Source organism: Filicampus tigris, chromosome 10 (assembly GCF_054856515.1).
Source record: "Filicampus tigris isolate MCC_2025a chromosome 10, RoL_Ftig_1.0, whole genome shotgun sequence".
Taxonomy (NCBI): Eukaryota; Metazoa; Chordata; class Actinopteri; order Syngnathiformes; family Syngnathidae; genus Filicampus; species Filicampus tigris.
The window spans coordinates 15073321-15095722 of NC_141226.1; the positions used below are offsets into that span (position 1 = coordinate 15073321).

A 22402-nucleotide genomic window follows, 5' to 3' on the forward strand; every position below is an offset into this window, starting at 1 on the left:
CTAGCGACGGTAGATTTAAAAAAGGGCTGACCCAATGTCCTCTTTTGCCCGAACATGTTCACTTTTTACCTGTTCAGGTATTTCAACCCTTTCATGCATGAATTATGATTTGATTTATTTAGATGAATATAGGCAAAAGCAACTTTTAAATAGCTGACCACTGTAGTGACCACTGTGCTTGAAAGGGTTAAAAATTCATGCAAATGTCAGATTTTCTTTGCCACTGGGTCAATTTAGCATTGGTCGAAACTGACCGACACTTTGCATGTAATACTAGGGTACCGTGATCCCTGTGATGTCATCCCAGAGAGCCTGCCTAGTGATTGACTCTGCTCAGGAACAGAGGGAGCAAATCTTGGAGCATCTACTTTTTCACAAAACGCCCAAGTGAATGTGTATCTTTACAGCTAAAATGCAGAAAAAAATCATAGTAATGAGTATTTTCAATACTGTACATTAGTTTTATGTATCGTGCAAATGTTTGTAGATGCCGAAACATGGTGACGGCAAAGGTTCGCGACAAACAGTCAACCTGTTTTTGTGGTCGACTTAGTTGTTTTTTTCCCCCCCAGTCCTACTCCTGAGTGAATTATCTTGCGTGGAATGTCTTGAGTGATTTTTTTTTTCCTCTCCTCTCCTTCTGCTTGGAAAATGGTTAGGGCAGACAATTGTGAATGTTATTTTTTTTACACGAGCAAAGTGTAAGCGACTGCAATGTAGGTGCCAAACAACTAGATAACTATAATACTTGATTTTTTATTTCAACCTGTAGCTTCAATATACTCTGCCCAGTGGCTTAACTACTCCCCTGGGATGTGCCGTTTATCAACACAGCAGATGCTTAATTCTCCTTTGCTGGCACCCTCTTGCATTTCTAGATATTGCTGGCTAAAGTGGGGTACTCACATAGCTATTTTTAACATCTTATTTATTTTTTGGCAATAGGTAAAATCATGCAAACTTTTGGGTTGTCTGAAAGTGGGTAGCGCGGTGATATAGTGGCTAGCATGTCTGTCTGCCTTACAGTTGTGGGTTCGAATGCATGTTGGATTCATTGAGCACTCTTTTAATTCTCCATAGGTGTGAATGTGAGCAGTTGTTTTATGTGCAGCGATTGTCTGCGGACCAGTCTGGGGTCTACTCGCTTCTCTCTCAAAGTCAGCTGAGATCAACACTAGCTCAAATATAACCCTCTTGAAAATGGCTGGATTGATGTTTGTAAAAAGGAATGTAAAAAAAAAATATGATTAGCAGAATCTTATGTGACACGTTGGGCGGTCAGATGAATAAAAGATGACTAACAAATTGTATCAATTGTACCCTGAGCACAATCGATTAGCAAGGTTGTGTGTGTTATGCTCATCAGGACAGAGTTAACAAGAACTTGCAATGAGATCATTAGATGATGTGATTCACGAGAGAAGTTGTCCTTGAGCCAAAATGATCAAGAAAGATTTAATTGGGGTCTATCAAGCTGGTTAATGGTGGCTGTGTATTTTATTAGCTGTTTCACTGCTCTATATTTTATAGTGTTCCACCCACACTGTTACAAGTTCTTGTTTTCTACCACTTTGCATTCTGCACTTGTCTTGTGATATTGAGAAGACCTTCAATAGTTCTGTTATTATTTTGTTTGCTTATCCTGGTCAGGATAACAAGAGTTAGAGCAAAATAGATCTTTGAACTGTAAAAAAAAAAGGCCCGCAATAGCAAGACCGCGAACCTGGATTGTAGGTTCATTGAAGACTCGAGAATGTCCATAGATTGTTTGCTATGTGTGCCCTGCAATTGAGAGGACTGACTTGATCCGATGTGATAATGACTCAGTCACGATAGACAGCTTGCACTTGCACATTTAGACCCATAAAGTGTTTAATTGGGGCATGTTAGTGGTTCTCTATTGGCCTCCCTGGTGTGAGAGACAGGGAGAGCAGTACCTGGCCATCTGGCTACCGGCGCCCTTACAAGAGCAGCAGGTGGGTTAGCGAAGCTGCCATCTCTAACTGGTCCACCTCCCACGAGAGCAACTTCAGAAGCAGAATTAGTCAGTTTAACTCCCACACTGAACCCTGGACACCAGTTCATCTCCCGCGCCTCCCATCTGGTTGCCGTTGGATGGTTTATGACTTCACTAGAGGGAGAGAGTTGTAGTTTGGGGGGGAAGAAATGTGTGTGGGGGGGGGGGCGGGTAGAGATTATTATTGCAGTGTGAATCGTCTCAAAATCAACAAGCAACTGAAAATCCACTGGATATCCACCAGGGATCTAATCATTCCAGTCAATGAATTCAATAGAGGTTTCATTGCTCTGTTTTTTATAGTGTTATTTTGTAGAGTCCGACCTACATTGTTATTAGTTTTACTATGACTTTTTCTTCTTTTCAAGCACTTTTGTGATAATTGAGAAGACCTCCAATCAAGTATTCATTTTCTACCGTTTCTCCTGATTGTGAGGACGGGGAGCCGAATCCCAGGTGGTGTTGATCGGAAGGAGGGAAAAATCTCAAATTCAACTGGATTAGCGGCATACTGTAAGTGTGCACTCACATTAAAGCACAAGAAGTAATACAAACATAAAACAACATGCACCAATGAGTTCAAAAAGAAACTTAAGTCAATTCATATACAGCAACAGTTTCTTAACTCATTTACTGTCAGTATGTTTTAGACCAGGAGTTACCAACCACCGGGCTGCGGACCGGTACCGGGTCGCAGACCACTTTGGACCACAGAGATGAAAGAAAGAAAAAAAAAAAAAGTACAGTACTACTTCCGGTTTATTTATCATCCGAGGCTGAAAATATTTTATTTTGAAAAGTGACTGATTTGTCAACAAATGTAAGTGACAAGAGAGCGTCGTATTTGGTGGCTAACTAGTCATACTTGGTGGCTAACCGCTTCGCTAAGGCCAAAAAGTTATTCAATATTGAAAAAGAAAAAAAAACCCGTAGGATTTGCGAAAAACCACTCACCCCTACCTCAACACACACACTCACGCATAGAATGCCGCTCCGGACGGTGAATAGTAACAGGGCTGCGAAGGGGACCAGTATATAGACTTGTATGAACTGGTCCATGGAAGAAGAAAGGTTGGGGACCACTGTTTTAGACTATTTTTAGAGCTCTGCTAAGAGCCACAGAATATTATATATACTCTGGGACATTATAAGCATTGCACCTGCCAAAAGAGGAGGCTCACTACTTTCACCAGAAAAGTTTGTTTCTACAATTTTCTGTTCTTCTGTTTAATTCTGTCAGTAACTCATTCACTGCCATTGACAAATTTACTTGTCTTTTCACAGTCCAGCCATTCAATCCCACTACTGTATTGCTAGTTCATGCTACGTTCACACCAACTGCGTTGGGAGCGTTTCTGGCGGCGCGTTTGAATTGGAGTCAATGTAGTTCGCACGGGCGGGCGCGGTTGCGTGTTGGGCGGCGCAAATGATGCGTTTGGGGCGGTGGGAAGCACCGGAAATCCAAACATTCGCTCCATTCGGCTAGTATAAAACAAGTCAACTTAGCGTTAAAAAATAAAAAACACTCCACACACCTCACACTACGGGATAATCATGCAGGATAATCTCTCAGAGGCATACAAAAATCAGGAGTTGGCTGACTTTCATTGGAAGGACTGAATCGAGCTCAGTATTGACCTGATTGTATCAGTGCCCCCGTTTTAACATTATGCTGTTTTGCACTCCTTTTCTACCTTGGTGATTTTTACCATGAGTGTGGACCATATTCCCTCAATGAGAGAACGCTCCCAACAACAAGGACAAAGTGGCTGACATGCACACAACTTTTCCCTGGTGAAACTGCCTCCACTCGAGTGGCGCATGCCTCCCTCGGCCACGTTTTCAAGTCTGGCCATGTGCGGGCATCACACAACAGATGAGATTAAAGTTCTTCATTATTCAGCAAATCTCGAGGCGCTGCAGAGTAATGAATTCGCCGTGAGGAGACGGAGGCGGCGCAAAGGACAAATATTTGACATTCTAATGACCAAAGCCTTGTGTGTCCTTGCAGAATTGCTGTTAAAAATTTGGTTGTCACATGAGACAAACATCATTGCAAAGACTAAATATGTGGATACATATATATGTTTGTATATGTATGTATGTATGGATGTATGTGTATATATATATATATATATATATATATATATATATATATATATATATATATATATATATATATATATATAATATGATAATATATATATATATATTATCCTCACTCGTGCTGGAGCCTATCCCAGCTGTCTGGTTGCCAACCAATCGCAGGGCACACAGAGACAAACAAACAACCACACTCACAATCACACCTAGGGGAAATTTAGAGTGTCCAATCAACTTACCAAGCATGTTTTTGGAATGTGGGAGGAAACCGGAGTACCCGGAGAAAACCCACGCAGATCGAACCCACGAAAACAGTACCCGTCTATAGGCCAGTCCGCCTCTAATTTTAAACGGCCGTCCGTCGGCGAGTCCGAATAAACTCTCACTTGCACCCAACCACCAACTGGACGAAGTTTCAACAGAAATAGTGACTCACTGCACTTTGGAAGCCTCTTCACAGCCTGGTCCTTCACTCAAATCTGTCTCCCAAGCAACAACAACTCACTATTTTCCTCCCAGCGCTCGCCGCGGCCATCAAAGCCTCGCCGCAAAAAATAGACTAATGACAGACTGCAGACAAATGGTGGACTAAATAAAGAGGTTTCCGTCTATTATTAATCCATCCATTTTAAAACTTTTCTCCTCATTCGTCAACCGTCAGCAAAACGGGCGTCCGTCAGTGACGGATAGACGGACCGGTCCGCCATAGAAGGAATGCCCAGTTATGTGTGTGTGTGTGTACATATATGTATGTATGTATACAGTATATCTCTCCCTCTCTCTAATTCCTATATGATAGCGTGACTATAAAGGAGATGAGATCAATTAGGCCCTCAACACTCCTGGACTGAGAGAGAAAATAAAATCATAGGAGGAGAGACAAATTGGACTCATCTCACCATCAACATTTGCAAGATCACAGTGACTCTTCGACTAGTTATTGAGTCACAGCTCCCAAATGGGGATTAAAGACGGAAAAACCTCGCTGCTGTCCAACAGACCGAATGTGACACAAGTGTGACGCCCAGAGAGAGGAAAGGAGATGCACCGACACGCAATCTTGTTAGCACGAGGCCTGAAGAATGGAGGAGGGGGCTGGAGAGTGATGCGGAGGTTGAGGGAGCGGGCTGGGAGAATGATACCCTGTCAGAAAAAGACCGGAAGCGGCATAGCTGCCTGTTGCCGCTCGCAACCTGCTAACGTGACATTCGCAACAGGTTTCAAAAGGGTCATTACTTTTAGTCGGACGCACGACATTCCAATAAAAAGGCAAAAGCAACAATCACTGTACACGTTATTAAGCACCACTCGCGCAATCTAGTGGGATGCAACACATAGCAGCCGTTACAAACATAATTACTTTTAAACACCTCACACCACAGGATAGTCACTCAGAATAATCTTTTAGAGACATTCAATGATTGGGTCCGTGCTGATTTTGATCAAAAGGGGCGAGAAAAATAATTCTCAAATTCTGGCTGATTATCTGTAGGTGTTTACTCGGCTTAACATTTTTGATTTTTGAAACTTGATTGGGGAGGAAAAAACACTCTTAACACACCTATGATGATATTCGTTCAGGATAATCATCCAGAGAAATACGATAATTGGAATTTTGATCACATTCAGAAGTTGGAGAAACAAAAGTCAAATTCTACCCGATTATCTGTACGTGTGAACTCCGCTTAGAATTTACTATTATTGGCCTTGACTATTTTCCAAGCAGATCGGGGAGGTAAAATCTTAATATATCCCACACCAAAATATAATCATTCAGGATAATCTTTTGGAGAAATCCCATAATCAAGCCTTTGCTGAATTTGAGAGGAAGCGGGGGAAAAACAATCTCAAACTCATCCTAGTTATCTGTATGTGTGCACACCGCTTAGTTGAGTGTCATTCTGTTTCACGTCAAAATAACAGAATCAGTAGATAATCAGGCCAGGGGGAGAACAATATTCAAATTTGTCCCAATTATCAGCCATTTTCCGAGCAGATCTGGAGATCTGACGAATTTGAAAAACAAGCCTGATCATCGGGTGTTTCGTGTTTTATCCTGAGTGATCATCACGTGGTGTGGTGTGTTAAGAGTGATTTTTTTCCCCTCCCTGGTTTGGTAAGAAAATGTTTGTGTCGTCAATCGTGGATGTTAAGCTCAAACTTCAGAGCTTCCATTGTACACAATTTCATGGTCATTTTCCAGTGGAACTTTCCACAATCTATTTTAGGAGTCAAATGAATTGAGATTTTTTTTTCGCCCCCTCTCTGCAGGCTATGCAGCGATTCATTCTGCAGAGGTGCGCAGGTAAGGGTCCAATTTGGCAGTGACAGCACCTGGAATGGACCCGAGCCATCGGCGGTGTGGAAGAAAGGACAGGAGTGCTGACTGTGGGGAATGCAAAGAGACAGCACTTTTACCTTGAGTGTCTTTGAATAAAGAAAGGAAGGTCACCAGAACAGAAGACAACGGGGCACGAGATGGACACGCAATGTAAATGTGTCACGATTGTAAAACAACAACAACCTTGACAAGGACAAGTGCTGCTGTTTCAGCCACTAAACGAAACCAACAGCTTATCTTTTGTGTAAACAGGAATACACCGAATGACGTTTTAAATGAGGCGCGCATCCATCCGTTTTCTATACCTTGTATCCTTTATTAGGATTACATGTGAGCTGGAGCCGATTCCAGATGACTATGGGCAAGAGGCGGGGTAAACACTGGACGAGTCGCCAGCCAATCACAGAGCACCAATAGAATTTTAGCGTCTTTAACGAGCCTTTTTTAAAACACATTTTTAATTTTTGGCTTTTGACTGAGCATGAGACTCGCCATTGCTTTAGTGTGTTTACTGTTTATATGTTATTCATTTATTGTTTTAACTGTCTTTGTTTTTTAATGCCTGATTTTTACTTTATGTACAGCACTTTGCAGAGCCGGACACACCGCCAATGTGACAGACCGGTCCGCCTTTGGCGGACTAAGCATACTGGGAAGTGCTTTTTTTTCTGTCTATGTAATCGTTTATTTTCACATTAGAATTAGAAACCCTTTATTGTCCCTTAAAGGGGAAATTGGTGTTGCAGCAGGGGCTAAGAAAGGACAAAGTTCACAACGACAATATCAACGGCGAGGATAAAATATATTAAATGGTCAGAAACCACTTAAAAAAAATAAAATAAAATAAACACCATACTCTGATTACTTGCACCCAAAATTGCTAACAAATCCAAGTCCAGAGCTCCACCAAAAATAGAAAATTACTTATAGGTATTGCTAAAAAGTTAAATGTGCAGATTTGCAAATAAGCACTGGAAGTTGAGAACATATGCATTATGTTAAATCCATAAATTGCACTGGGGATAAGCTGAGGATAAACAAAATGCACTTACACTTCTACTTATTTTTATATCCAGTATTAGTCTTGGAGATGTTGTGGCATGCTTTTGCAGGGTCCACATAAAATGACGTGGAGGGCCTGCGGGCCTTCAGTTTGACACATGGAAGAAAATTGCACACCATTCAGCCGCTCGGACTTTTTGAAACAAACAAAAGCAAAAGCAAAAGCAGATGATGTCACACTTATGAGTGTGGAGAGACTGCAGCACACAGCGGGCAATCTGCACCCAGATCATACCATTCTTCATACTAAACATTCAATTTGTCTTGCGTCTATCTTTCCTGTGTATTATCCGAAGTGGTGGATCGTGGAATATTAAACGGGACTTGTGCGTGTGTCCCACTGCACCACTGTAGCATGTTTTACATAAAGATGTTGCGGCAGTGTGGCTTTAAATATTAATTAGCCCGGGCCATGCTGGAGGATCGGGAGATCTTCTCAGTGCTGAAGTGTCATGATAGAAATCTATGTGCACACAGTGGCTGGATTTCTAATAAATGGCTACCTGTGGACTTTGCGGTTTTCCAATCGTGCTGCAGTGTGTGTGTGTGTGGGGGGGGGTGTTTGTGTGCTTACTGGAACACTACGGCAGACTGTGCAATTGGTACTTGGGCTTTCATTAGGGACCAGCCTAATTGTCTCTTAATAGCATCACGTCGTAATTATCCAACCCATTAATGCAATACAAAAACAAAAAAAAATAAATAACAACGCAACCGTGCTATGTACATTATAAGGAGCAGAGAGATGCTTCTTACTAAATGTATTAGTGTGTGCAGACCGCTACAGATGTGTTTTGCTAGTACAACTTGGAATGTGGTGACCAATCAATTAGCGGACAGAAAAATGCTGATGTCATCGAAGACCGGCGTTCTGGGCCCTGTGAGGAGGAATTTGAAATCTGATTGGTTAAAGAAACAGTCCCATTGCTAGCATAGCTGAAGTTACACAAACCAACGCTACTGATTCCGAGATCAGATTGCCGTGGCAACGCATACAGGCTGAAATCTGATTGGACAATTTTTCTTTTTTCTTTTTTAACCTAATTCACATATGTACATACAGTACACATATATACTGGAAGCAGTGCTATAAGAAACACACACACACACAAATAAAGTTAAAGGACTGCTGGCAACAAATAAATAAAATTTCATTAAACAAATATTAGAATTTAGGTTGTAAATGTAGGTCGCCAGTGTGTGTTCTTACTGGATTGTGACTTTGATCTCTGCAGCTGCCAGTTCCTGAGCTCCCTGGTGTTAGAAGGACATGAGCGCGCCACCTCAAAACATCTGCTCTAACTGAGACGCACCACACTTTGGCATGTATGTGAAGGTGAAAACATATGCTCGGTCCCACCCACCTACATGCATCAACACTCTCTACCCTTCACTGTGTACACTGGCACACACCAAATAGAGATCTAAACACACTATTGATTGGAAGGACTAATAATTGAGATTAAATAATGTAACTATGAGAAAATCAAAATAAGAAACACATTATCATAAATTTATATTTATCTGGCAGTGCCAATGAAAACTTGGAATTATCAGATTTATATTTAATCTCATTATGCTTAATGTTGTGGTTGGTGCATGTTAAGTCCACAAGCAAAAACCTACAGAGCACACGTGCCCACACATGTCAAAAATGGAACAAAACAGGGCACGGTTATGCCTCCCACGCTTCTGGGGCGAAGGAAAAAAAAAGAAAAAATAGATTGAAGTCAGCAGCAACGTTTTGACACCAAGTCACAATCTCTGCCCACCTGTCCCATCCCACGTGGAACCCTTACAAGGCAGAACGCCGCTGCCTACGGTCCCAGCATGCATTGCGTCTGACAGCAGGGAGGAAGCCAGTGACCCGTGAAGCCATCCCTGGTGGCGCTCCTGCTGCCACTCACAGACAAGGTGTCACCTGCACAAGTCCTTCAGAAGAACCTGAGACCACCACAAGCAAGCCAAAGCTTTTGCTCACCGTTTGTATACACTACTCACAAAAAGTAAGGGACACATGATGAACATAAATGCACTAGAACCTTTACCAGTGAACTTAAAGTGAATACAATTTGGAACGCACATGTAGTTTTTGCACATCTTGATGTTATCTAACAAGGTGGTGAATGGCAAAGTTCACAACAAGTATTTGAACGAAGTCCACTTCAATGCCTTTCTGTGACTCCTCCAGTATCTGTTATAATCTGCTGATGGCACTCCGTTGCCACTTGGACATGTATAAAGAAGGTCAATTAAAGTCTGAGAAAAGTGAAAATAAATATCGTCATCCTCTTAAAATAATGGCCTAGGTCATATTTTGACCAAAAAACATTTGTTTGCGTTAAATTGGCTACATCCTTAAACAGATCATTTCTACCACTGAAATGAAATTATTAATAAATCATAATTTGGTTCAGTTTTTCATATTTTCTGAAAAAAAAAATGACTTAGGTCATTATTATAGGAGGGTGGCGAATCGTCAAATCAAGAAATTTGACGCGCCTCAAAGAAGAGTGCTGAAAAAACCCTGACAAATTTCAAGTATAATAAAATGTGGCTTCAAAATTGTGGGAAATTCAAGTCGTTTTTCACTCTCGTGCACATTGCGCATGTCTGAATTCTTGAATTCCTGCCTCGCTTGAAAAATGGATGCTACTGCATCAAGCATCTTTATGCACACAGATGCTTAATCCAGGAAAATGAATCCAATTAAAGCGTCCGGTGTCTGTAATATATACCACTGGGTTGTCAAGGCGGCAGCACGTTTGACACACTGGCTGTCATGTCGGATTCCTCATCCCCCATCCCCGCTCTTCTGCCTTTCACTTTGTGATGTGCATACACTCACGTCCGACAATGAGATGCTCTAAAGTTGTCAAACCAGCAGACGATCGGAAGGGTTAATACATTTGTGGGGTGGAGGCATAGCCAGCAAGCTAACTGCACATTGCAACCACTGATGTGACAAAGGTACTCTGTTCTTATATAATGGGGCAGAGGGGACTATGGCAGGCTTCAAAGTGCGTCACAAAGCCCTGTTCTAGCCCCCCTCATATTGTCAAGCAAATGTTGGGGTTGACCTCATCTTTAATGCTATATCCCAACAATGCCGTACTACATAGTGCTCAGACTTTGCAAATGTTTGAGGGGATTATCTTCAAACATGCATAATGTATTTCAAAACAAATTTCTGATGAATTAATCTTAAAATCATTTAAATCAATAGAGGAAATGTTGGGCCAGGCCAACTGAACGTACAGTATGTATGTAACATTTAATATTGTCTTAATAATGTATTACTGTTTACTTCTAGGTTGATGCTTGGTGGCACTATTTACATGCAATTTGGACAGTTTCATGTTTTCCGTCAATATAAAAACACAGCCATATCAGGAATGTCACTTGAATATAAACAGTTAAAAAATGAAAAAATAAATCAGACATAGGCATTAAATCGGAAATGTGCACTTTGGACCTGCAATGGAAATCGAGCAATATAAATATAAATAACGCTCCTAATTTCTGCTTATCGTGCACTTCATATCTCAGAAAAACTGCACAAACGTGTGCTAAAATGGACGGAGTGCATTTTCCGAGTGTAAATAAACACTGCTGTCCAACAGATGCTGCATCTATTTTTAAGACTTCTGCAAACAAACTGGAGTGATGCGGCTCACTATCACACAATAGCTTCGATTGAGGAGATTTCCTCTAGGAAAACACATCAAAATGGATCTTTTTTTTTTTTTTTTTTTTGTATATCCCTCTTGCCTAGCTACAGTGAGTGTTGCACCGTTGCCATTCCGAGTTATACAAGCTTGAAAATGCTCTGAATCTTGATGGCTAACAGTAAAACTCTGAGGACGCTTTGTCAACACTGCAATCCAATTTTAGACGGTGAGAAACATCAGGCCGCCGGCGTGGGCTCGCACTTATCTGATTTAAATGTGTTATCTATCTGTGAATTTCGCTCTGATTCCCAAGAGGGAAAACACACACACGCTTTGTCTCGCCCTAGGGAGGACATTTGATGACTCGTGCTGCAGCCTTGAGAGTAGAAGGTCTCGGCTTGCGGCATATGCATCAATTCCATTGATTTGTGATTAATTAGACATTTTTTGGACCATGAAGAACTTGAACGATCGAGCGTGGTTATCAAAAAGGTTAGTTTGTGTAATTGCTTCGGTTTCACACTCTGTAATTTTGCAAATGTACACATAGTTGTGTAACATTTAAGTGCTGATTCCTCCCATTTAAGTTAAACAGTTTAGTTTCTGAAATACTCCTGGGTACAAAGGTAAAAATCATTTTTGACAGATTTTTTGACTAAATAGTCAATGTAAATGACTAAAAAGTCATCAACCGTTTGACTTGTAAATATAGCACAGAATTCGATTGTTTTCGAATGAGCCTCCCAATTACAACAGTAGTTTTTGGAAAAATAATCAACTTAAAATGCACGGAAATTTGAAGATCTTTGTTCATTTGATTTATCACATCCCCGTTTTCCACCAATCACACAACACTCCCGCGATCCGTTATGTGCACTGGCTGTGATGATTCTGCGTGCCACTGCTGCATTCGTGCGATTCAGTTTGCCTTTCTACAAGAGAAGCACCCATCCTCCCCTGACTTCAACCCTATTGGGGACCTTTGGAACAAGTGACTTACGATAGATTACTGTGATCTTTCTATTTGCTACAGCCTCGTTTTCCCTCTTTAGAGCCTTGCACACTCACCACTTAAAACCAGTTAAGATTGTGGAGACGCACAGGAAGTTACCAACACATTGTTTAGGCTATGCCAGGGGTGGGTAATTCCAGTCATCGAGGGCCGGTGTTCTGCCTGTTTTCCATCTCTCCCTGCTGCAACACACCTGATTCAAATGATCATGTAATCAGCAAGGTCTGCAGAAGCTGGATAACGATCCTGATCATTTGAATCGGGTGGGTTTCTGCAGGGTGACATAAAACATGCAGGATACGGGCCCTCAAGGACCGGAATTGTCCGCCCCTGGCCTATGCTGTGCTCTTGCGTGGACATGGCTAAAGACAGTTATAAGAGCAGGATTCATTTTGGACTCAAGAGAAGGTGACCCAGTGTCCCTGTGCTAAACATATACATTCTAAAAACAGTTGGGTTAAAAATAACAACATTTTGAGTCAAAAACGGACCGATCCACCACTGTTTTTAGAGTGTACGAGTGACATACTAACAGGGGAAAACTTCTGCTGTTTCTTCTTAAAAAGATTGTTAATCAAATTATCATCATTTTAACAACAGCTATACTAATAACCTGGTAACTCATTTCTTGGTATGTTTAAGTCATCAGTATGTGCAGGTTTTGCCCCGTGCTGGAGCCAAACCTTGACCCAACGTGCTGGGTCAAATCGTGAACCCAATGCGCTGGGTATAAATAACCAGCAGCATCAGTCAGGCAAACCAGCAGGCTCAGTCCCTTTAGGACCAAGCGCCAGATGATAAAATAAGGTCTTTCTACCTGGGTAGGTCTGAAATTTATGGCATGCAATAAACAGGAGTTCACTGTTGTGTATAGACATATTTTTAGTGTTCGTAAAAAAAAATAAAAAAAAAAATAGCTAGATTGATTGATTGATTTTACCGATTTGTCAGTGAAGAGAATGCCTCTGAATCCAGTACAATCACCTACACGTCCAAACACACGCATCTAATCTTGAGGTTAAATGGACTCGGATGCTACAAACAAACGATAATGTCATTGATCCGAGTGCCGCGGCCCAGAAAGGAGGCGACAACGGTGCAGACAGCACGTTCCAATCCAAAGAGAGACCCAAACTGCCATCTTACATTACTATTGATTTTGAACACAGACACCAAGCAGGCCATCGATCTTTGACGCCAGTAAGAGCTGAAGAAGCACCCCAGTGTCACACGGGCCAAATGCTTGCCATGAATAAAGTGCGACCCAATGCATGGAAAACGGATGTATAAATATAGAAAGAAAACTGCAGCCTGGATTGCAAATGCATTCACTATTGAGTGGCAGTCTCCACATCTCCATAGGTTCTATCCCCTCGTGCAGTGCTCCAGGGCATGGCTGTCAGTCCTGCTACTACGAGTGAGGGGGGAAACTGGTGCATGAGGCAATTAACATTCAGAAACACTCCTCTTTGGGTTCACAAAAAAAGGAAGAAGGGCAGAGGAATACAGGAGATGGGGGTCCAAAGACACAGGACATACTGCTTATAAAACCGTTGGTGTCAGACTCAGCTGCTAATACTTCAGATATCTTTCAATCAATGGACCATTAGGTAAAGTAATCGCCCTACTCCAATTGTCTTTCATTTAAAGCCAGAAAACTCATTTGACGTGGAAGGGTAAAAACTAAATGAAGAGGAATTCATCACGTCGATTGGGTGGCATATGGACGTGACACCTGTGGCTCAAGGTGAGCAATAAAAGTGTATAGTTTTGCATATTTTCAAGGAACGATCATTCGGAAGCTGGCCAGAGGGTAGAGCGATCAGCAGCTCCCACCTTTAACAAGCACACACTAACACCCATGCAATAAAAGCTTCACTCTGCACGCTTGACACGAAAACAACGCCAGGCATTACCTCATCGTCAACTCACCAAAGTTTGCTGGTACTGCAAGGTTCGGTTCTCTGTCTTGCCCTTCACCATGGTATCCTCATTAGGACAAAGCAGCCAGAGACCCCTCCGGAGCGCCAGGAGCCTGTTAGATCATCAACGCACACCCGCGGCCGCCATGGCGCCAGCTTGGAGTAACAGGTCTCACAGAGAGAGGATCCTCGCCGCGGATCATGATGCCAGGCGACGTCGAGCTGCCGTAGTCGGTGCGTGAGAGGCAACAGACTCAGGTCCTGCAGCTCCACTGCCTAACACCCCCTCCCCCTCCACCACTCAGCCTCAGTGTTGTGCTACACAAGTGGTTATATGTGTGTGGTTGATGTGCTTGACTTCCTCCTAGCTGCTGTTTTTTTGATAAGCTGTATTTTAGGTGAGATAGAGACACTGTAGATGTTAAATGTAGGTGAATATTGACACGGCGATGACAAAATTAGCTACAGCATGTGTATGTATGGGCCGAATCGATTAGCTGCTGCGTCAACTTTGTCAATCTGCTTCAACGTTTAAAGCTTGAAGTTGACTAATCGCACACCGCCAGAGGTGGGTTGTAACATGCTACATTTACTGCGTTACATTTGCAGTACACAGTAAAATTGGAAGAGGAATTTTTTCAGAGTCACAATTTTTTGAATCAGCGTAAACTGTTAGCAAGGAAATTTTAATTGTTTGGTGTACAATTGATCGACTCAAAATCCAATTTAAATCTCAATATTTCTTCCAATTGTAATTTTTACTCTGTTATGACTGGGACCAAATACAGTTTATTGCAGTATAATTTTCTTCGATGAGAATAAAATGTCATCTACGAAATTTACTGTGTAAGATATTTTCACTGAAATTATGCTTGTCAGAGTAGTTCGTGTTTTGATTAGTAAATAATTTCAGTAGTTTTTGCAGAGTATAATAACGATACTCGATTATTCCAAGTCAATGAAAGCAGGCAAATGTGTAAATAATAATAGTCATTTGGATGTTTGTGTCATTTTAGCCATGTAAATTCGTCCCATTTCATCTCTCTTGTCAAGTAAGTTTTTGCTGGCTGAGTGCTCCCCCTGATGAATCACCCCAGCCTCATGACTAAAGCCAATGGAGTATATCCATTTGTAAACATTCTAAAATTGATGCAAACTGGAGAAAAAGTAAACAGTGGCTGTGACAGATGGTAGGAATATGTCCCAGCTACTTTATTTTGTTGCTCATCTGCATTTTTTTTCAAGTCTTTCTGCCAATTGAAATGATTTATTTAAAACATCCTGTCAGTCCACACATTGGACCTTTGTAACAACCCAGGAAATAGTCATGAATATTCATTCAATCACTACGAGAGCAAAACGGGGGAGGAGGTATACATACATTATAAACTTTGTATTTATACACACACACACACACACACATATATACTGTAGTCTACAAAGTTAGGGATATTGAGCTTTCCAGTGAAATTTCAAGATCTAAAATACACTGTTACCTTTACAGGTACATTAGTTGGGTCTTACCTTATCTCAAGTCCAACATCAATGAGCTCAGAATTGCTCTTCTGTCTGAATGGATAACGTTTCCCACAGGCTTTCTTTTCTATTTTGCATAAAATAAACAACACAGCCGAAATGCAAATAGAACACTGTGTGGTCCACGTTACGTTCAGCCCAAATGTATGGGAAACTGCATTGTTAACAGCATGAGATAAATGAGTCCCAGCCCAGTTGTTAGCTTCCTGGGTGGAGCGATTCACAATGAATCTTGATGTCTTTTATGGGTCAGTGAATCGATTAACATGCTGAGCCCTACACACTCATCTTAAATAATATGTGATGATAACAAAACACTAAATGAGGGTCGATTGTTGGTTGACTGCTCAGAATTTACAACATGATTAATATTTATATTGATATTTTGGCTTCTCGTAAAGGGGATACAAACATACCGCTAATCGGGCTGATATGAATATCTTCTAATACCAGAAAAGGCCAGATTATTGGGTATCTTTAAAAGATTATCCTGAGCGGTTATTTGGTGGTGCAAAGTGTGATAAGAGTGAACAGTCCGTAAATGTTAAACCTGTTCTACAGTGCGCAGAAGATCGACAACTTCGGGATTGTGATGTGACATTGAAGGACAGACAATTATTTGGGCTCCACACATACTGATGATCGTGCTGAATTTAAGCGTTTCCTCTCCCTTCTGATCAAAGTCAAAAAAGGCCTGATTATCCGATGTCTCTTAGAGATAAACATGCATTGCCGCACGTTGTAAGATACTTCCAGAAAGCTATCAAATATATGTTGACAAAACATATTGATATATTTGCTGGGCTGAACTAAAAGGCAGCATGAGTTGACTTATTAGCAAGCGATTCCGCTTCAAACATGGTTCTGGCGGTCGCCATTAAAAGACAAGCCTTATGAGTTTTTTGAAAGTGCAAAACTCCCATTATTTCCACAACAATTATCATAATGGCGCAATGGCGAGTCACATATTTAATCATTTGTTTTTATTTGCTCTTTTGCTATGACTCTGCGTATTATACATGCTTGTATATTATACACAGGATTTTACAGTATATTATATATGATCATATATTGAAAATCGATTAAGATGCTTAAAATGGGTACGTGTGTTCCACGCTTTGTGAATATTTTATAAACAAGTGCCGGCTCATTGGCACCACAGACATCTCTTAAGCACACACAAGGGTCAAGGTTATCCATTCTTGCACATAAACGCATCAAGGGAGCTTGTATCTGGTAGCTAAAAGCTCACACTTGAGGATGTAACACTTATGGGCCATGTCATTTTCTGTACATAATGTCAGCTCCTCACTGTGGGCTTTTCATACACTCACAGTGAGATAAAGTGCACTGAAACGCTCTTGAGGTCTCAAGGATACTGTCGGAACTGCGCTTTATAAGGAAACAGGTGTCGCTAATGCCCTCTGTGGGCAAAAAAAAAAAAAAAAAAGCTAATCAGAAATTGTTTATCTCGTTTATTCTTCGAAATATATTCTAATAATTCAAGACCAGCGTAGCAGGGCATTGAAGTATGCCAGCTGAGAGAATGGCATCGCATTGAACAATTTACTTGCTCACAAGCCTTCATATCCAACTCTCTGATCTTTTTGCAGCATAGAAGATGAAAACTCTCTCACAGCAAGCTACAGATAACCTGTTCAAAAGGTAGGGACCATAAACACCACAAAACCAAGCAGGCCCTCTGTAACGACTCGCAGACATTTTATATTTTTTCCCATGAACGTGGCTTCGGATCTTCATCCAGCCTAGTATCAAACGCATGGCCAGAAAAGGTCAAATGTGGTAACCCATATGTAAATCAGGAAAGGGCTTACTCCCAGACACATTTTCAGGAATCCAGACATGACAAAAGATTTAGTTCTAGTTCAATTTCACACGTGTGAGTAATTCCAGATTCCAGACACCCGACTATTTGTATGCAATCCATTAATAAGTCAATTTTCCACAAGATGCCCCTTTTAAAGCAGGTTAAGTCATTTCTTTGCCAAGAGAAGTGCCACCAATTTCATTTTCGCCCCTAACGGGCCGACTGAGGTAGTGTGGCCACGACAGCCAAGGAACTAGGTGCTCTGTAGCCCCGAGCAGCAGCACACTGACCCACATCGCAACATGTCGACAGGTCTTTTTAGAACTGTAAAATTCAAATGTGGAGATGCTGTCTGAGAATGTCACCTGTTATGTCAATAAACATGACAAAAATGATCAACAGGTAAGCACCATGACCACATGACATGGAAAGCCATCAAGGTGACCTCATCCAACTCAACCTGAAATGAATGTACAATCATAAAATAATTGATCTTAAAACAATTATTTTACAGTGAAACCTCAAAGGTCTAACACAATAATTTCCATGGTTGAGTTCCAATTTGTTCTACTTTGGACATTTCTAAACTAATTTTCCAGTGCAAAAGTAACAACAAAAAAACTTTATTTACTGAACAGTTTTGAGTTCAATTTAAACACAACTACAACACCTACTGGTGTTTTAAATGTATTGCTGGAAGTATGACGTGTTGTATGTAGACTGTCAGGAGTGCAACAGAAAAAGCAAAACAAACTTGGTGTTATTCCGTAGATGCTCACTGTGTCCCCAAAGGTTTTGACTTCGAGATGTTTTGAACTCTGAGGAATATTTTATCGAGGACAATTTTCCAAGTCAACGTAACTATGAAAGGGTGAAATAAAGCGGTGAATATAAAGATGAAATAAACTCTGTTTTAAACATAATGTGCTTAGTAGGGCTGGGCGATATGTCTTAAAAACTGTCACAAGCTAAGTATTTCATATTAGTCAATGTTCAAGTAGTGGGCCTTCTCGGAACACTTTCTTGAAAAAAATATGTTTGGGTTGATTTCCCCTTGAAAGAACACAATCATTTTTGTCCTTTAATTCAGTTTTCTATTTGCGAGCCAGAATCTTGCCTCATATAATTGTCAGTGTATTTGAGAAGGATGGGCATTCCGTCCAAGGGACAGAACTGTCTGTCCGTCCGGGATGGACGGATGCCCATTTTGTGGACAGATAGACAGAGGACGAGAAGTCTTTTAAAAAGTAAGGACTAAGCAAGGACAGAGGTGGGTTTTTGTCCATCCTTCTATTCGTCCCTAACCAGGTCAAGTACTGACTGACGTGTTGTGTTCTTTTAAAAAGCAAGACCACACTTCCACTGAAACTCATCACTTATCTGCGATACCACGGGACCGCCTTCATTAATTGCCTGTACAACACTTTTCATGTGCGTTCACTGCTGTAATATTGCACAGGCATAGTCTGCCCTCTAGTGGTTAAACACATGTAATACCATGGATTATGCCACAGGACATTTCACTGATTGACAGAAACACGCGCAGCCTGTCTGGTGTGTGTAATCCGGGATAAGGTATGTATTGGTCATATGAAAAGGGTGGATAGCAATTTTGTTTTGTTAATGAAGTGTTAAGCCTTATCTCTTAACCTTAACCCGTTGCATGCGAAATATGTCCTTGTGTGGGACCCCTTTAGACTAGGGATGGGAATTTCGACTAATTTGCCCGCCGACTAGTCGCAAATTTTATTTGCGACTAGTCTATAAGCAAGAAAACTTGAAATTTAATACATTTTGAATTCAAAGTTTAAAATGCAAATGTTTTGTGTATTTACAGTAGGGGCTATTTTAGCCCAAACATTAGGGACAGATTGTTAATTTAAATTCTATGGATGTAACAACAACTGACTGAATAAAAGTGAACAATTGAAAGAGAAATACATTTCTGATACATTTGCCAATGCAGTGGTGCCGACTCCCAGTCCAGCAGGGTCTCATTCGCCATATGTTAGGTGCATTATCATGCACACAGGCGACGACTTCATTTTCTAGTGTCACGTAGCCATCACACTCCGCAGGAGGACAGCCAAGTTTTAGCTGTGTGTCTTTCCTCCAAGGCGCATCACGCACGCAGCTGCAGAGATGACCTTCGTCCACATACGTTATACACGTTATAGTCATGTAAGATTCGGTGGCTATGGACGTCCATCCGTCTGTAGTTAAGGCATTGGCCACATAGCTGACCCGCTCAGACGCTCGTAGTATCTACTCTTTCATATGGCTACTCTCGAGTTGGGGCGTTATTGTTTTGCTACTTGGCACCACGTACTCAGACTCGATATACAGCATTAATTTTTCAAACCGTCTGCCCTCAACAAAAGAAAGTGGCGGATGATTGGAGGATGATTATTTTTATGAATAAAGTGGGATGATGATGGAAGGGTACCCAAGTCGGGGATAGAGGACGGACCAGCAAAATAGGGTAAAGTGCCCATCTCTGGTATTTGACAAAGTGCATCTGAGTCGGAGCCCCCAATTGGGAGAATCAAAAATCCAGACGATGTGAGTCTGCGGATTTCCTTTTGTGGTGTTGATACGGACCAATATCAGCCGTCTGTTAGGTACCCATTACTCTCCCCCAGCCAGCAACAGCTAGAAAGTGGCCCTTTTCGGGGGATTCCCAGCACATTGTTGTGTGCAATTTCTAAAGCAGTGCCATTGTTTTGTCAGTGATATGGGCCAATGTCAGCTGTTTCTCATGGCGCCCTTCAGCTTGGCGTCCTAAATGGCAGAAATGTTCTCTATTTTGGGTGAGGGGGTCCACTGCTACACAGTACATAACCAGTTTATCTAAAGTAAATTATGCAAGAATAATCACACAAAGGGATGGTCAGTATACCATTGTACCCCCCCCCCCAAAAATACAACTCCTACAATAATAAGACCTTCTGATAACATTTGCCCTTGAGCAAAGACGTGGATATAAAGTTGAGCAGAGACCACATTCTTGACAGTTTAGAAAGCTAGCAACGAGTCGAACGGATCATATTACTCACTTTTCCCCTGGGTGACTCTTCTCCTTCCGGTGCTTCCAAATCGTCAGCTGCGTCGCTCCATTGCACCTCACGGGAAGAAGAAACAAGTTGAAGCAAGGACGCGCGCAGCCACAGGTTGTGTGTGCCTTCCGCTCTCCTTAATCGACAACGTGACTCGGCTGCAAATGACACACGTCGGTGGTCTCGCTGGATGCTACCCGCTGGCCCCTCGCAGATGCGCAATCCATTCAGTGGGCAGCGGGTCCAAAGTTGCTCGCGCGGCGCGTAATTAGCGGCTTTTGCGCACACAAGCGAGCCGTTTGGATCTATATCGTCATGGGCAATAATACGTTTTCGTGGTGCCCTGGACCTCCCCAGGCGAAGAGAGAAAGTCGTCCTCTTACGCCGGCTCGGGCTGATGTGGGAGGAAGAAGACAGCGGGGGACTGGGAGTCGTGTCCGTGATGCAATGCGGGTAGCGCCGGCACCGCGTCCTGCAGCTTTCTCCATGCGTGCAGAAATGCTGTCGCCCCGCTCATTCGCTGGGGAGCAGTTGTGTGCATTTGTCTTAATTTCTGCATTGTCTGCAGAGACAAGGGAGGGGAGGAGGAGGAATGGGTATACTCTCTCTTTCTGATTTCCCCACTCTCTCTCCGATGCACACACAGTATCGTTGGGGAAGTTGTGTGTGTATGTGGGTGTGTGGGTAATTATGAACAAAAAGGTACCGAATTGATCATCTTTTCAGTGGGAACTTAAATGACTTAATGAACCTCTTAACACCAGTATAGAGTCACAATGACACGAACAACCAAAACCACTGTGTAACAGCATGCGACATACCTCGTCTGGGGCACTTCAGCATCAATTTTATCTAATAACATAACTAAATGAAACAAGTGTAAATTAATCATACTACCATATATGCTGGTTATTAAATGTATTAATTTGTGCAGATTGCTACAAATGTCTCTTGTTAGTCGAAGATATTGCTAGTTTTGCTCTGACTGACAGTTAATTAAGACAACGTAAAAATGTGGCTTCATCAGGTGTGAGGATCGAGGCTCATTCGTTAAAGAAACAGTCGCATTGCTCGTGTATATGGGAACTAAACTCAAGATGTCAAAACGTTGTATTATATTTTAACTGTTATATCTTCTTTATCAGCTGTATTTACTCTCCAAAATGTTTAACACATCCTACCTACTTATTTATGTGAGCCGCCATTTCTAGTCTCTTGCGAGAGTGCGAATATGATGTGTATCAGCCAATTCCTGTCCACTTTATTTGCTAAAAAATCCATAGTAAATATTCAGCGACGCTAGCTACATATTCGATTTCATTACATGTACAAAAGCCACATAATAGGCGATCATAAAAGTCATCATCTACATGTATTTGCTGAGTTTTAAGCTGATATCGATCCGTTTGCTTATCCATTTCACATTAAGAAGTTGATGCCCAACGTTTTTACTCTTAGCTCAAATTCCTCCGATAACCGTTGCATGTTTTCCATGTCAACCATGGTTCACTCATGATCGAATGCGATTTCAACAACGCACATATTTTACTAATTTAATAATTTACCAACAAATTGCATATTTATTTGATGATCTCTCAACACAATACTGGCCAGCAGTTGAAGGACTTGCTTGCTGTCACCTCCCACTGGGCATTGGGGTCTAAATTTAGCCGTTATGCGTTTCAATAATGACCCCCACAAAAAGCTTGGATGGGACAGGGGAGCGCAGTCAACATCCAAACTAATGATAAGACAAACACAAGTGTACAAAATGAGGATGGATGGCTCCCCCGAGTGTTTTCTCCTGGCTGCATGCTTTCCAACGGCTGTTATAGCTCCTCAAACTGACAATCA

The 22402-nt window shown here is 41.7% G+C and overlaps 1 protein-coding gene across 1 annotated transcript in view; it reads right to left on the reverse strand.

Moving 5' to 3' along the window:
* clcn2a (chloride channel, voltage-sensitive 2a) overlaps positions 1-22402 on the reverse strand; it is a 65869-nt gene that overhangs the window by 35815 nt on the left and 7652 nt on the right. Inside the window, exons 4-5 of the mRNA XM_086042331.1 lie at positions 20549-21110; positions 14139-14350 (exon numbers count right to left, since the gene is read on the reverse strand). Coding sequence (XP_085898457.1) covers positions 14139-14189 — 51 coding nt within the window. The 5' untranslated portion in view covers positions 14190-14350; positions 20549-21110. The remainder of the gene's footprint in view (positions 1-14138; positions 14351-20548; positions 21111-22402) is intronic.